Source organism: Rosa chinensis, chromosome 2, assembly GCF_002994745.2.
Source record: "Rosa chinensis cultivar Old Blush chromosome 2, RchiOBHm-V2, whole genome shotgun sequence".
NCBI classification, from domain to species: domain Eukaryota; kingdom Viridiplantae; phylum Streptophyta; class Magnoliopsida; order Rosales; family Rosaceae; genus Rosa; species Rosa chinensis.
Genome location: NC_037089.1, coordinates 57179448 through 57195934, shown reverse-complemented (window position 1 = coordinate 57195934; position 16487 = coordinate 57179448). Strand labels below are relative to the sequence as shown.

General features: G+C 38.7%; 1 protein-coding gene and 1 non-coding gene across 2 annotated transcripts; both read right to left on the bottom strand.

The window, feature by feature from the left end:
• Positions 1-3204: 3204 nt before the first annotated feature.
• On the bottom strand, positions 3205-3277 carry TRNAR-UCU. Its single transcript has one exon. It is a non-coding gene; the product is annotated as a tRNA-Arg (tRNA).
• Positions 3278-14595: 11318 nt separating this feature from the next.
• LOC112189002 (ethylene-responsive transcription factor TINY) lies at positions 14596-15696 on the bottom strand. Its single transcript, XM_024328254.2, has one exon. The coding sequence runs from the start codon at positions 15564-15566 to the stop codon at positions 14778-14780; it is 789 nt and encodes a 262-aa protein (XP_024184022.1). The 5' UTR covers positions 15567-15696; the 3' UTR covers positions 14596-14777.
• Between the last annotated feature and the right edge of the window lie 791 nt (positions 15697-16487).

The window sequence follows — 16487 nt, the reverse complement described above, 5'->3', positions numbered from 1 at the left end:
TATTACATCTCTTGGAAAATAAAAAGACTTAATCAAAATCGCCAGTCTTTGGATCTTGACCTTTGAAGTCTTCAACCCTTAGAGTGAGATCGTCATCTTGATCTTCTTGCCTCATGTAATTTGGTTCCCTTGCTTCACGATACGTCTTGTACGCGTTAGCAACATTCTGTGGTGCATTACATGCTTTGGCCCAATGTTCGGACGCTCCACACCGAAGACAAGTGTAATTATGGTCAGGCTCCCTTGATCGAGGTGCGCTTGGGGTGCATTAGGATGGCTATGATCCTTGGTGACGCCACCACTATAGCCGGAGGCTCTGCCTCTCTCTCTCTCTCTCTCTACAAGTTGACCTCCACGGTTCCGTGCATACCTATCTTGGAAGTTTCCTTCCTCTTTGGGGCGAGAATATGGATCAAAACATCCAGAATTGTCTATTTCCTTAAGGTTTCGCTCCTTCCGCCCTCCCTTAGGGGGGTGACTATAGTAATATAGTTAGACTCTCGAATAGACTTGGTTCCCACGGGTCTAGAGTTATAGTTTTTCACAAGTATGTTGTCGTGCTTTTCAGCTACGTTCATGGTTCCAATAAGCTCATGAAATCTTGTGATGCGTCCGGCATTGACATCAGTTAGATAATTCTTTGCAATCATCAATGCTGAGATGGGGAAGGTAGAGAGAGTCTTCTCGATCAACATCATATCAGTGATGTTCTGTCCACAGAATTCCATCAAAGATTTGATACGAAAGGATTCTGAGTTGTAGTCAAGTACAGACTTGAAATCACAGAGGCGGAGGCTATGTCATCTCACTTCTAAATCAGGAAGCAAGGAGTCACGAACGTTACCAAAACGCTGCTCGAGTTCTACCCATAGCTTTCTAGGGTCTTCTTCATTGAGGTACTCTTTTTGGAGCACGTCATTCATGTGCTTTGTCATGAGAATTATGGCTTTAGCTTCATTGGCCTCTCTAGTAGCTCTATTCTCTTCAAAAGCGGCAGCTTGTTGAGGAGTAAGCACGTTCTGACTTGGCTCTTGGATCGTATCTAGGATCCTATCAGCCTTAAGATGCTGGCGCACATCACGGACCCACTTGTTGTATCCTGCGCTTGTTGTCTTCAGTGAAACAAAGTTCAACTTGTTCGGGTTACTCATCCTGAAAAACAACAAATGATTAGGGTTAGTTTCGGAGCGAAAAAGGCTACCACGAAAATAATAGAATTTCTGATTTCTGAGCGTAGTCGCTTCGAAGAAATTAAGAATTTCTGAGCGTAGTCGCTTCGAAGAAATTAAGAATTTCTGAACATAGTCGCTTCCAAGAAATCTGATTCCAAGAGGTATTGGATTAGCTCGAAACAATGATATGTTTGTGGTCGATCATAACATCTCAACAAACTCTAAGTTTAGAGAACTCTACAAGCTCTAAGCTTGGAGTAAGCACGAACCCCCAAAGTTCGGCCTTTGGTCTCCCCTATGAAGAAGAAAGGGGGTAGAAGAAAAGAGTTTGCAAGTCTCCAATAAAAAGAAAATAAATTGAAAAAACTCAAAAACAAGAACTTTTAGTAAAGCATACCTCTAAAAAAGTGTCGAAAAATTGCCAGAAAAGTTTGTCCGATCTGGCCGGCTGTGGTCTCTGGCCGGAGCTGCTGCGGGCCTATTGAGCGGCGCTTGCAGGGCTTGGGAGAGGCCTGGGTGAGGACTGTCGACAGCTAGCAAGGCTAGCTGCGGGGAGCTGTGTGCGAGGCTCGGCAGGGGCTGTCGGCGGGCATGCGCTGATGCTTGCGGAAGCTGTCGGCAGGGGCTTGCGGGGGCTGCCGAGATCTGTCGACAGATGCGTACGTAGGGGTGCGAAGGTTGTGCGCAAGGGAGTGCGGGGGCTGTCGAGATCTGTCGACAGATGCGTGCGGAGGCTGCGCGCTAGTAGGCTGGCGAGGCTAACTGAGCGGTTCAATTACAAAAAACTTCCGACGACTGGTTCTGGGCGATTTCGGCCGGTTTTGGGGAATCCGACCCCGGTTCTGGGCTCCTGTAATCTGGGGCTTCAATATGTGGGGCAGTGGTTGCTAGGGTTTCAGTGTTAGGACTTCATGCTGATAACGTGTTTAAGGAAAACTGAAATTGGGAGAGAATTGAGTCGTAGTTTCATTGATAATAGGGGCATCTTTATATAGAGGATTACAAAGCATAGAATCAGAGTTGTACACAGAAACATAATATCACATTGATTGGATATCTCCAAGATTTTTCGATATTATCTCTAATTTTAACCATATTACCATTATGTCAAGTAATTTAGAATTTGGGCTAGACACATATTCTGGATTTACTTGAACATATATGTATTTTTTTTATTTGACATTATTATTTAGGCAGCGCACCTCGACATTTGTAGGACTGTACTTATGATTCCCGAACTTCATGTCTGTAGATGATCCACAATAATTATATACCATACTTATATCTGTTGTATTTTTCTCTAATAATAAAAGATTCTGTTTCAACAAAAACAAAAAAGAAAACACAACATCAAGCGAAAAAGTACAAGAAGTACCCAAAACTGGACAAAAAATAAGACTCGGATTTCAAGAGTAGTGAAGTGACTTGTGCGTTACCGTAATGCAATCATAGAGATTGATCAAAATTTCCATCAAACTTTTTCCTCGTAATGGAACATATTCAAGGTAGCTAGCCCCTAGCTTTCCAATAATAGTGGGAAAGTACTATTTCATAATAAGTGCTTAACACTGATTACTTGTCCTTGCAATAAGACAAAGAGTTATTTAGGCGTCCATTAGTCTATGCCTTCATATTGGTTCTGCTTGAATGTGCTAATACGGACATTTGCAATGCTATCAATCATAATTAGGGTGAAAAAGAAGAATTAGACATCCACTAATTAACATAACACAGATTACAATTTCAGAAATTAATTGATCATTTTTCACAAATATAACATGCGAATTTTGTTAAAAAAGAAATTCATTAAGAGTATGAATTAATCTCCTATATTATGCATGGAATGATACTACAGCTCACAAACTTATGATAAGATTATGAATGTGCCAAGTGTGAAGAGGGTTTTGATAAAAATAAATAAATAAAAAAAGATTAATAAATAAATAAGAAACAAATCAAGTTTGAAGAGGGTAAATCCGTAAATGTGAAAGAATAAAGGTAAATACAAAAAATATAAACCGACAGAGGAAAGCACGCCCAGTGGGACTCGAACCCACAATCGCTTGATTAGAAGTCAAGCGCCTTATCCATTAGGCCATGGGCGCTAGTTGATACAAACTGCTTCTTGTAATTATATGAAGAAAGAATTAGATGGTCCTTTTTCCAATGCATTCCATTACACAGTTTACACTAAACACACCTGATTCTTGACTTTAACAGTTCTACTGTATTTCGTTGCCAAAAAGGGACTACTCATCTATCCATCAGTCATGCATTCTCACATTCACTAATTCATGTATGAAATACTCAGTCGTGTTTTATGAACCAACAGAAGCAAGTCAAGCAACTATGTTAGAGGCAGGTTAAATCAGACCCAAAATAAACACAACCACATATCATAAGGCTACGAATCAATGCTAAGCAAGACAGATTTTGCAGTGATTGCACTGAAGCATATTAGCAACCATGTATGTGCAAGTAAATAATTAACCATTATTAATGCAAACCATAATAATGCAACCGTCTATGTATGCAACAGTAGAGGATATGGTATGAGCTAGCTACAAGATCGATTAAAGCATTATACCAACTAAATCTGCCCCATTATGCTAATTATTTATGCAAAATCATCTTATCGGCCAATTGATGATTAGGAGTGACCGACCAGTGGGGCAATTCTGCAATTATGAGACAGCTAATTATCCAGTTGATTGATATGTAAGTGTAACAATGAATAATTCAATTTATAATCTTCAATTGTGTGATTATGAATCTTTGCAACCTCCAAGAAGAATGCTAGTGGAAGAAGAGGGTCCAGTGTAGTCCAGTTCCCAATGGTGCTCGACCATCTTTAGGGTTTAGAAAATTAGGGTTCAGAAACAATATTATTCTTTGACATTTCATAGGATTAAAAAGGTGACATGCTAGAAGACCCACCACTTACTCCTCCACAATTAGTTCATGGTACTGGGCACCTAAATATCTCAGCACTAAAAAGCTAGAGTTTGATTCTCATCCTTCAAAGTTTTTTAAGTAAAACTTATCGACAGTTGGTGATCAATATATATAAACCCTAGCACAAACATAACATAAGCTCCTCCAATTTCAGTTTTGTCATCAGTACGTCAACAGTGGCTCAGTACCCAAATATAATCCACCAAATGGAGATCGATCGAGCTTCATATACTCTGATTTGTTTTTCCTTTTGGGGCCAACTAATGGATCCTTTTTTGGAGTAATGCTCCATCCGAATTGGTATACAGTATGAATCAAACGTGTTGGTGGATGGTTGACATTGTATAATTGAACAACTTCCGCAGAGTTGTTTATATATATATATATATATATATATATATATATGTCGATCTATAGCAACGTGTTTGTGCATGCGCAAGAAACCTTTTAATTGGTAAAGTCTCCTCTTTTTTCTTTTTCCTTCTGGATCATAGTCAGAAAAAAAGTCTTATTAAGTTTCAATCCCCGATCGAAGTTTCAGGATATATTTACATCCTACACACGCAAAAGTATTTATAATTCTTTATATAACTCGGGAGTTTAGGGTTTAAAGTTTACACTCAATTGCCAAGGCGATTGATTTGTAAATTTGCAAATAAGACCAGCTCATCTTCCCTCTCTTTTTCACTTGTTAATTAGCGGTCCCAACTCCATAATTTAATTAGTTGGTCTTGTTCAGCGTACGTAGGTACATTCTCTAAATGAGCACCTACGTACGGACCTACAAGATTACCTGAGTATAGTACATGTACAGCTTAAGATCGACCGGTTAATAATTATCCTCCCACGCACCATACTGTCCAGTTAATAATCCTATGACTAGGATCGACATAGGGATAGGATACTATCGAGTACGCTAGCTCTAGTCTCATGCATGGACTTCATTCACTGACAATTTAATTATGAATAAACGGTCTTGCCCTTTCATTAGTGTTATATTCTACATAACCAAACGTCCAAACTAATATATATTGGATTTTGGTTGCCGACTAGTAGGATCGGTGTATGGTGGTTCTTCAAGGATATAGTCATGAGCTCATGCTAGTAGGTCACTGGCGTTTGTCACTGAAAAGAGATATATATATATATATATATATATATATATATATATATATATATATATATATATACGGAGGCGTTCCAAAGAGGACGTCCGCACTTTCGTTAAAGTGCGGACGGTGCTGCTGCAGCTCGGCTCGGGGTGCGACGGAGCGGCGGAGGTTGCCGGAAGGATGCCAGGGGTCGGGCGGAGAGGTCTGCAGTCGGTGGAGTCGCCGGCGACGTCGTTGCAGAGCTGCCCAAAAAACCTGCAGTTGCAGGTCGAGTTGCTGCCCAGAACCTGCAACTCGGACCTCCTCCGACCTCGAACGCTGCCCAGACCCGTCCGCCAAGCCTCCGGCCTCCGTCCGCCAAGCCCCGAGCCGCCGTCGCCGCCTGGAACGCCGCTGCTGCGTCGCCGTCCGCACTTTAGCAAAGTGCGGACGTCCGCTTCAGAACCGGCCTGTATATATATATATATATATATATATATATATATATATATATATATGGGGCTTCCACTAAGGGATCATTTTTTGGTCTTTTATAGGGATAGGCATTAGACCAACTTTTTTTATCATATTTTCACATCTTAACCGTTCAGTTTTTAGGTCTTAATGTATAGATAACTTCTGCAAATTTTCAGCCAAATTGGTGATCGTTAAGGCATCCAAAACTGCAATTTACACGAACGGACCGAATCTGTCGAACCGGAACTGTTCATGTTTATAATGGTAAATTGCAGTTTTGGATGCCTTAACGATCATCAAATTGGCTGAAAATTTGCAGAAGTGATCTATACATTAGGACCTAAAAACTGAACGGTTAAGATGTGAAAATATGATAGAAAAGTTGGTCTAATGCCTATCCCTATAAAATACCCAAAAAAAAAGGATCTCTCACTAGAAGGGCCCTATATATATATAATCCTTCTTGGCTAAGGACATCCTTACCTAAGCTTAGGTACGGATTTCTAGTTTTTGGTCACTTTTTTTTATCACAAATTCACATATTAACCGTTCAGTTTTTAGGTCCTAATGTATAGATCATCTCTGCAAAATTTCAGCCAAATTGATGATCGTTAAGACATTCAAAACCGCAATTTACAACACTATACACGAACGGTTTCGGTTCGACAGATTCGGTTCATTCGTGAAAATTACAGTTTTGAAAGCCATAACGATCATCAATTTGGCTGAAATTTTTGCAGAGATGATCTATACATCAAGACCTAAAAACTGAACGGTTAAGATGTGAATATGTGATATATATATACACACACACACACAGAGGTTCTGAAGAGGACATCCGTAGCCTAGAAAAAGTGCGGATGTCCCTCTTCCGACATCGAGAAGGCGGTGATGGCTACGCTGCGGTCGACGGACGAACCCTCTGGACATCCCGGACCAGTTTGCAGTTGGGTGGACTCACCGGCTACCACTTTTCAGTCGACCTTGATCGGACTGCCACTTTGCAGTCGACCACACTACCCAGACCTCCGATCTCGATCTCTTTGCCCTTCGTCTTCACTGCAAACTGGTCTGGGATGCTGATGGCCTCCGTTCGGCAAGAGACGTGCTGCCGTCGGAGCTTAGTAGTGGAGAAATGTCGGACGTCAGCACTTTTTCTGGATTGCGGACATTCTCTTCAGAATGTGTGTGTGTGTGTGTGTGTGTGTGTGTAGAGCGAGGTAAGAGTTTAGGGTCACTTTTTCGTCTCATATCCACATCTCGACCGTTCAGTTTTTAGGTACTAATGTATAGATCATCTATGCAAAATTTCAGCTAAATTGATGGTCTTTAAGGTATCTAACTCACTTAAACCAATGGACGAACTGAATCTGTCCAACCTAAACCGTACTAGTTTTAAGGCAGTTCAATGCCTTAACAACCATCAATTTGGTTGAAATTTTGCAGAGATGATTTATACATTAGTAGCTAAAAACTGAACGGTCGAGATGTGGAAATGCGACCAAAAAGTGACCCTAACCTCGCTCTGGATAGGATATATATATATGCGCTAATCATTCTGTGTATGTAATCCTTTTTCTCAATGGATCGGTTCTCCAACCGCAATAATTTGATCCGAAGTGATGGTAACCCCTATTCAGTTGGCTGTTGATCGAGTTCTTAGGCTTGTCTTCGATCTAGCTCCCTCTGTTCCTAGCTAGGAAAGTGATAGACCTAGCAAAGGATGCTGGCTAGTAAAGCAAGAACGCCATTATTGAACCGATCATCTTCTATATTAAGCAGTCAAAGAAGAAAAGCCAATAAGATTCAAGGAGAAGGGCGGGTTGTTCTATAAGATACACAATCCCTGAAAAAATTAAACCTCATTTGAAGTGTGCAAGAGCATGCATACAAGTTCTTTATTTTAAACATCAATCAACGACTAGTTTAGAATATAAAATCATCAACTATGCAAATTATAAGAGTGAGAGATCGAAGATCTCCAAAATGCAATGAGAATAAATCAAGTAAGAAGTCCTTTAATACATTAATGAAAGATGTATTAGTGAGCTGTGACATTGGTCCTATAGTTTCTAATAATGTAAGAAGAAATTGGCCAGAGAGAAAATATTGTGAGAAGAAGAAAAATAATATCGCCACCAAAGTCCATAATGTCTTTTTCCTTTGCCCCCCAACAAATTAATATCTCTTTTTTTTTTTTTTTTTTAATAAGAAGCAGCTGACTTTATTGAGAAATTAAGGAGCATGAGCTAAGTCATGCTGGAGTACATCAGTAATAGAGCTCTGTACCTCAAGTTTCTAATAATTCCTTGCTTTCCCTTAAGCCGAGTTTGGTTCGCGAAATTGAGGACTTGGGAAAGGAAATGTATTCATTTCCTATGTTTGGTTTGCATAATAAAAGGAACAATTTTCCTTTAAGAAAGAAAAATATGGGGTAAGTTTTCTTTAAGGAAGGAAATTTATTCATTTCCTGTGTTTGGTTTTCTTTTTCCTTTGCCCCCAACGAATTAATATCTCCTTGTACCTCAAGTTTCTAATAATTCGTTGTTGTATCTAAGGAACTGACAGATCATCTTGCTTCTTACTTCTTAGGTTTGTCCAGAACAAAAAAGGATCTGGCTTTTTAAGTTTATAATATGTGTGTGTGTAATTGTGACTACATCAATCGGGCGGGTTAATTTGTCTTATCCTTATATAGTTAAACTAGTTAGCCTAAAAGTGTGGGTAAGTCCGTAAGTGGGTGCTTAAAGTCATTTATTTTTTAGTTAGGGTGATATTAAAAGAATGAAAAATTCAAACAAATGACCTTAGAGTATATATATTTAACTTAGGGAAAATTTCATAAATGGTCACTCAACTATAACTCATTCGACACTTTGGTCACTGAAGTTTCAAATATATCACTTTGGTCACTCATCTATTACACTGTCAATCACTTAAGTCACTTTGTTAATTTTTTTCATTAAAAAAATTATAAAAAATACTCTTTGGGTGACTTAAGTGATTGACAGTGTAATAGTTGAGTGACCAAAGTGATATATTTGAAACGTCAGTGACCAAAGTGTCGAATGAGTCATAGTTGAGTGACTATTTGTGGAATTCTCCCTTTAACTTATTGTACAGTACTACTAATCTACAAACATGTACAGGTGTCTTATCAATATCTATATTATCTATACTATTATTAAAAAAAAGAGGGTTTGTTAGCCAAAAATTAAAATTTTGACAGAAACGACCTTAGAAAATTAATAAAATTTGAGATAGGGGTCATCATGGCCGAACTCAAGGTCGGGCCGGGCCGGGTTTAGTCAAAGTTAACAAAATTTAGGGCCAGATAGGATCAGGCCGAGGCTTAAATATGCTAACCCTTACCCGCTTGAAAGGTCTGAGCCTCTAGGGCCGGGTCGGGCCGACCTTCTGAATAGGGCCAAAGGGCTGAAATGGGCCTTAATTTTTTTAACAAAAAGAAATACATTTTTTTTAATTTTTTTCTCAAAATGTGGCTAAGTGGTTATATAGATAATACAAGACTCATTGTTTTTTGCTGATTATATTTAATACACACACATATATACATATTGGAATTAACTTATAAGTTAACATTTATAAAAATTAGTTAAGGTGGTTATATTCAATTAACTATCTCTCTAAATATCTCAAAATTAATTGTTATTTAACAAAGAAAACAATAATGAAAGAAAATAAAGTTTTGTAAATCAATTACCAAAAAAAAAAAAGATAAGTTGTATGTTATAGAAAAAAAAAAGAAATATATTTAAAAATAGAAAAAATAGAAAATTAATAGGGCTAAGAGGGCCGGACCGAGCTTGGACCTAACGAGCTCAAATGAGCCGGGCCGAGCTTCATTTGCATGGCCCATATCCTACCCTATTTGAGAAAGGGTCGGGCCGGCGTGCCCTAATTCAAGAGCCAGGCGGGCTTTAGGCTAGCTTAGGGCTGAAAGACCAAATGATGACCCCTACTTTGAGAATTTATTAAATCATAAGGATAATTATGACATTTACAAAATATATTTTTATTAAAAAAATAAACAAAAAAGATCTCACAACCCACTCTTCTCTCCCATTATCTCTTCTCTGCAATAACCGTTTTCTTTTTTATTTTCAGAAAAAAAAAATACAGAGTATGTGTGGAGAAAAGCTAGTTTCAAGAATAATACAGAGTACATGTCCGATGGAGAACACTGTCGGCGCTTCCCCTGGCGTCGTACCCCTTGAGAGCGGTGCAAACTGTCTCTTCTTTTCGTCCGTTTTGCTCCATGAAGGCATGGTGTTCGTCTTCTTTTGTGGTGGTGAATCATGATTTTCTCCCACTCTCTCAAGTCGCCATGACCTGGGAACCATTGTTGAATTCGGTCTGGTGAATTCGTGAGGATGGTTGGCTCGGTTTCGATGGAAAAATGGAGGTCTTGGGTCGGATCCGGATTTGGGACCCAGGTTCTTTGATGGCGGCATCGAAACCCAATCTAGAAGTTGGATGGCGGAGGTTGTTGGCTGCTGGTTTCCGATGGTTTCTCAGCGGCGGTGGACAATTGTTGGCGGCGGCGAGATTATCTGTCAGAATTGAAGGGTTTGGCTGTTGTGGGTTTGCCATCGAGCTATTAGAGGTTGTGGATGCTTCTCTCAGGAGAGCGGCGGCGGTACTGCAAGTGGAGTTTCTCTGGCGAGGTAGTGCGGGGGGTACTGGGATGCTCCTTCTCCGGCAAAGGGCGGTGGAGCAGAGATGGAGGCCGTGGTCAGGGAAGGGATGGGTGCCCAAAGCAGGTTGTGGACTTGGGCCTTTGCTCTGTTGGACTGCCCAAGTAGGAGTTTGGGTTGGGTCTTCAGTCTTGGGGTTTTGCGCAACTGGTGTATGAGCCCATTGCTGTTCGAGTTCGCATTTGGGATTCAGGAGACCTTTTATGGACCCTACATTGTTATGAATTTTGGATCTGCGTCTTTGGTTACTTAGGTAGGAGATTGCTCTCTATTCGGTGTATTTTTTTGCATGGAGTAGGCAAGGTTGGTCACACTACCACCGGTTACCTTGATAGAAAGTTACCCTCTATTCGACGTATCTTTCTGCGTGGAAGTATAGTCAACCATACTATTGGTACCGTTTTACATAGCCCGGATTATGTCTGGTGCTTCATTAAATGCTTAATTGCATCCCTTAATACTCTTGTTAGGTTTTATTTCCGATGCCTTGTTGCATCTAGTATTGTTCTTGTTATTTTATATTCTGATGTAGTTTCTACATCTATAAGTTGTAATTTTTCTTATGTTTATTATTATTTTATTTCCGATGTCTTGTTGCATCTAGTATTGTTCTTGTTATTTTATATTCTTATGTAGTTTCTACATCTATAAGTTGTAATTTTTCTTATGTTTATTATTAATAAAGTGGTTGACTATTTCTCTCAAAAAAAAAAAAATAATAATACTCTAATCACAAATAAGTTTGGGGACACCAAAAAAAAAAATTTTTCATCATCTAATTTAGATCATTATTGAAACCGTTTATTCTAAATGATTATGCAGTGCAATATTCATAATTAAAATTAGACGCTAAATCTATCGAGCCGTATTTCGTGATTTAAGTCCAATCAATCATTCTAACAATAAAATTATTCTTTTTTAAACACACTAATATATTAAGAATAGAAATTTGAAGGTCTTGCTATTATGCTATATATTAGTAACTTGGCTGTAGATCATTTCAAGCCATTCATTCATCTACAACTCACACTCAAAGACAATATTAAAAATAACAACAACCCAAAGACTAGATTAATTTAAAATCAATCCTATAGACGTTAAACATTAAACTGCATAAGTTAAGCTGTTAAAGAGTCGAACTCATTAATTCTAGGTTATGTCAGCTTGGTGACAACGCAGAAACTATTTATTTACTCGAATCTGCACTATTTGAATAATCATTGCCCTTTTTCCATAGGAACCCCAACTGTTAAACTAGTCTTTTACTTATAACATTGAAATTAAACAAAAAAGAATGAAGTAGCTCAGATGGTACCCTTAACCCGGTATATATATGATCCTGAAAGTGTAACCACCATATATGGTTCTTATTGTTTCTTTTTTCTCCTAGAAAATGAGTTCCATTTGGATCCAATAAGAGAGTGCAACGTATCTTCTGGCTCCCCATAAGAAATTATTGGTGATGTTGAAATTTTTGTCTGCGTATTTCATATGAAGTCAGGACCAGAAAATTGAATCCATCACTTAATTGGAATCGTTGCAACGGTAGATCCGTAGATAAATTCACAGCCATTTGCGCCGCGGGTGATGACAATACGACTTCCAAGTCTTCCAACGGTACGTTTCATTTTTGTCTCCAACCAAGATAAGAGTCACTTCAGTCAATAATTGCGTGATAAACAGTATTTTTTTTTCTTCCCAAAAAAAAAAGTTCCTATATAAAGTAAGAAAAGTAAAGGACATTGAAAAGCTTGCCTCTTTTGTTAATGTGCTCTTGAAAATTGTTCAATTGTAGATAAATGTGGTCGAATCTATATTGAATGAAAGTGGATATTAAATTGAGGACCAAAATATTAATGATTTAAGATTTTGGGCCTTTTTTTTTTTTTTTTTTTTTTCCGACAATCAAAGAAATTTATTAAATAAAAAAGATAATACTTAAATTGGGGACATGAAGCCAAAATCCTTTAGAAAAAGTAAAAAAACCAAAAAGCAACCAAAACATAAGCAACATTAAGCATAAATATATATATATATATATATTAGGTAAATTGTCATATATTCACACTCTCAAAAGTTATTAGACAATTGTTATCTGCAGATCTAGCAGCGGCGACGTGGGTCGGATGGACTGAGTGGTGGTAAGGTTCCCAGGGGCTATGCAGCAGTGAGGTTTTCTTGCTGTTCCGACGTCGACTTGGTGGCTGTAGAGTTGCGTAGCGACGTAGGTAGGTGTGGGACGCTGGGTTCCGGCCGGCGAGGATGTGGTCGGCGCGGCTGGATGCGGCGGAGGTGCTACACGGCCACTGCGTGCGATGAAGATAGATTTGGGCTTGCACCAGCAACCCTACTGGACCTGGAGTTTTGGGCTTTCTCTTTGAGCTACTGGGTTTCGAATTTGGGCTAAGGCTTTCGCCCTTGGCCCACCCACTATGTTTTTTTAGTTTTTTTGTCTAAATTACAATAAGGTTATGTTTTCAGGGACAATCTACGCACATTGTGCATCTAGTTTTAGCATTTGGTCTTGGTCTTGTCGACTTAATTCTCAGTGTCTCTAGTTGTATACCGATTGAGGTCTTTAAGCGACTAGCTTTACTGGTTAAGAGTTAGGTTGGGAAGGCCGGATCTTTCTAGCACCTCCGGCGTAGTACCAAAGGGGGATCCCGCTATGTCTAGGTATTTGATTGTACAATGAGTATGTTTATTTCTATGTACCATTGTGGGTACTACCACTATTTTCTTGTCTGTCTAGATGACAGCGGAAGTGTATGTAACGGCCTATTCTGGCTTTTGATGAATATATTTTCGCTCACTGGCCATTTTCAAAAATAAAAATAAAAAATTAGATAATTATTATCTATTTGCGCAATATTATTGAATTGAGGACCAATAGCGCTAATATATATTGTAAAAGATTAGAATTGGTCTTAAACTAGGTTTGCCTCGTAATCCTAAAAAAGGAAAAAATAACTGATAATCGGAAGAGTAACTCTCAACCATAAATGTATTGTTGAAACGGAGAATAGTCACTTTGGTCAGTCAAATATGACTCATTCGACACTTTGGTCACTCAAGTATTACACTTTCATTTACAAAAGTCACTTTGTTGTGAGAAAAAAATGCCTATTTGGTGACTTTTGTGAATAACACTATAATACTTGAGTGACCAAAGTGATATATTTGAAACTTGAGTGACCAAAGTGTCGAATGAGTCATAGTTGAGTGACCATTTGTGAAATTTGCCCTTATTGAAATGTCATGCTACATTGCTACAATACAGATTAATTACTGAAAATGGCTTACATACTCATGTAAGGGTAAGACTGAGTTTAGCATTCTTTTTCTTTTTGAAACCAAATAACATATGATTTTGAGAGATTGAGTATATATATTTACTTACGAGATGAATGAGAATAAATCCCTTGAAAAGTTTGTGATGAGATTACCCATTTTCCCCCAATCATGTAATGTAATCCAATCTTTGAAGAAATTAGAAAATTCACTTGATGAAAATTATTCTATGCACCGACGGTGTAAGTGACCTAACATTTATAAAATAATCTCAATCCTTGATATTTATTATCAACTTTATTCATGTTACATGTGGAGAACTCATGAAGTATAATGGGTAAATAATTAAACACTTACTTAATATGGAATTAAACGCAAAGTCCTTCATCCATAACGCAGAGGGGAGAGAGAGATGATCTGATTAAGGAGAGAGAGAGAGAGAGATGATCTCATTGATGATTGTGATAATTATCATCATTATTATCATGATTGGAGCCACTAGCAGTTATGTAATTGATTAGGGGGTAATTATGACGACAATTTATAACTCATAGGAGTTGAGGTTACTCTGAGAGAATATCCCATATAAAATATCTAAAATCCTAGAATCTTTTACATTTTGAGACAAAAACCATTAACAGATGCACATAAAATGGGTGGACTGTGGAGCAATGGGACAAAGTTTGGTGAACCTTTTAAGACTCATCTAGAAAATGAGTATCGACGTGTACTTGCACCAACATGAAAGGAGGGTTATATTGCATTAAATTAACATTTTTTTTTAAAAAATAAGATTAATAATAAATATCAAAAGTTGAGATTATTTTTTAAGTATTGAGTTACTTGCACCGTCGGTGTATAGAATAATTTCTAGAAAATGAGATATAATTATGAAAGAAGATTGTCTACATCATAGAAAAGGCAAACATAACTAGCATTAAATTGTGTGGATTAATTATATTACAGTGACAGTTTCGACTGCAGACCAGTTAGCAAAAGTAGCAAAACAAACGAAGAAACTTGCAAAATGTAAAAGAGAAAAAAAGAAAAGAAAAGCACACCAATTGAAGACTTTAAGTAATCATTTGAATATCCCAAGACACTAGATCTTCTTCAAAGGTAATGCTTGGAATTAAGTTGTGATCGAGCCCAAATAATGGCGGATGACCATACAGCCACGCTATATCCACCGAGTCGTTCACCAGTATGAACTCGCTTCCCGGCTCGCCGGAGTTGAAGCTGTCTTCTATGTTGGGTAACTCCACAATCTCGCCTAGGTCCTCTTCGGATTCCAAACCCTCTGACGAGGAAGAGGATGAGGATGTGGACGACGATGATGTTGTGATGGTAGAACTCAGATGAACCATAGCTGCCGCTTTGGCCGCGGCAGCTTGAATGTCCGGAGGTTTGAGTGACTCCGGACGGGGCAGCAACCCGGCCAGTTCTGGGAAGTTTAGAATGGCCGAGTTGCCCTTGATGCTCAGGGCGGCCACGTCGTGGGCACGGGCTGCCATTTCCGCTGTCGAAAATGTGCCTAGCCAGATACGTGACTTCTTGCGAGGCTCGCGAATTTCGGACACCCATTTGCCCCAATTGCGCATTCGTACTCCTCTGTAAACCGGGTGCTTGCTGCTGTTATTATCATCTCTAGATACTCTTCCTCTTTTAAGCGACTTCTGCTGCTGCTCTGAGCTGGAGTCACCTTTCTGACTTGTTTTGGGATTCTTGGTAGTGTTGGAGGGTGAGTTGGAATGAGTAGTACTCTGCAACAACCCAGATAAACACGGAGAAGAGGCTACTGAACATAGAGATGAGTTGCTTGTCGTGCTTTCAGCTTCTGAATTGTTTGGTTCTGCTGCCATTTTAACAAGGATGACACTGAATTGAATGTGATGACACAATGCAACTAAAACGTTCCTTCTGTAGAGAGAGAGAGAGAGAGAGAGAGAGGGAATTATGAGGAGGAGGGAGAGTAGTGTGCCCGGGTTTTGTAGGGAGTTGGATAGGTAATGGCATTACACGCTCCTCACATTGACCCTTAACCTACCACCCGTTTTTTTGTCAACTATAGCTAACTAGTTGGTCTGTAGCACATAGTTATGGTGATAATTTCTCAATAATAAGTTTTTAGAATTATGTAATTATTTCACGCTAAAATTCATAAATCAAAATCTTGTAAAGTCACCGCTTTCTTATAATCAATTTGATAAATTATCTACATCACTTGAGCTGGCCGTTCCCTAAAGAATGACCAAACTGGCACAAAGCTTAACTCATTCAAAACCATTGAATAGTTTTCTATTAAAGACAAGACAGTAGAAAGGGTAACATACTAAAAGAGTACAAGACCAAAGGGTAAAGAAGAAGTTTGGGAAATATGAGAGAGAGACAGTAGAGGAAGAATAATAGGGTTAGGAGTGGGTCGTTCTGTTGTACAGAATATGGAGGGTCCCAAATTCCCAAAAAACCACCATAGTAGTCGTTTCAACGTTTCAATTTCAATTTTTATCTGAAGCTCATTAGTCCACGTCCCCCCCCTTTGCTTTTAATTATCCGTTTAAGGGTCCGTTACCTCTTGTCCGTTGCGTTGTTGAAATCAAAAACCATTCCCACTCAAAAAGGTTTATTACATTAAACGTGGTGCTGTATTGTTTTGCCTCATCACCAATAAACATAGACAGACCCCTATTGACAACCTCTTTTGTCTCTTTTCTTGTGTTCTTCTTGTTTTCCCTCGATTAGCTAAAACTAGTACTCTCTAGTCCTTACAAGCTACATGTGCT

Bases quoted from the DNA above. Each gene is read 5' to 3' on its own strand.
- LOC112189002 (XM_024328254.2), bottom strand. From the start codon at position 15,566: ATGGCAGCAGAACCAAACAATTCAGAAGCTGAAAGCACGACAAGCAAC.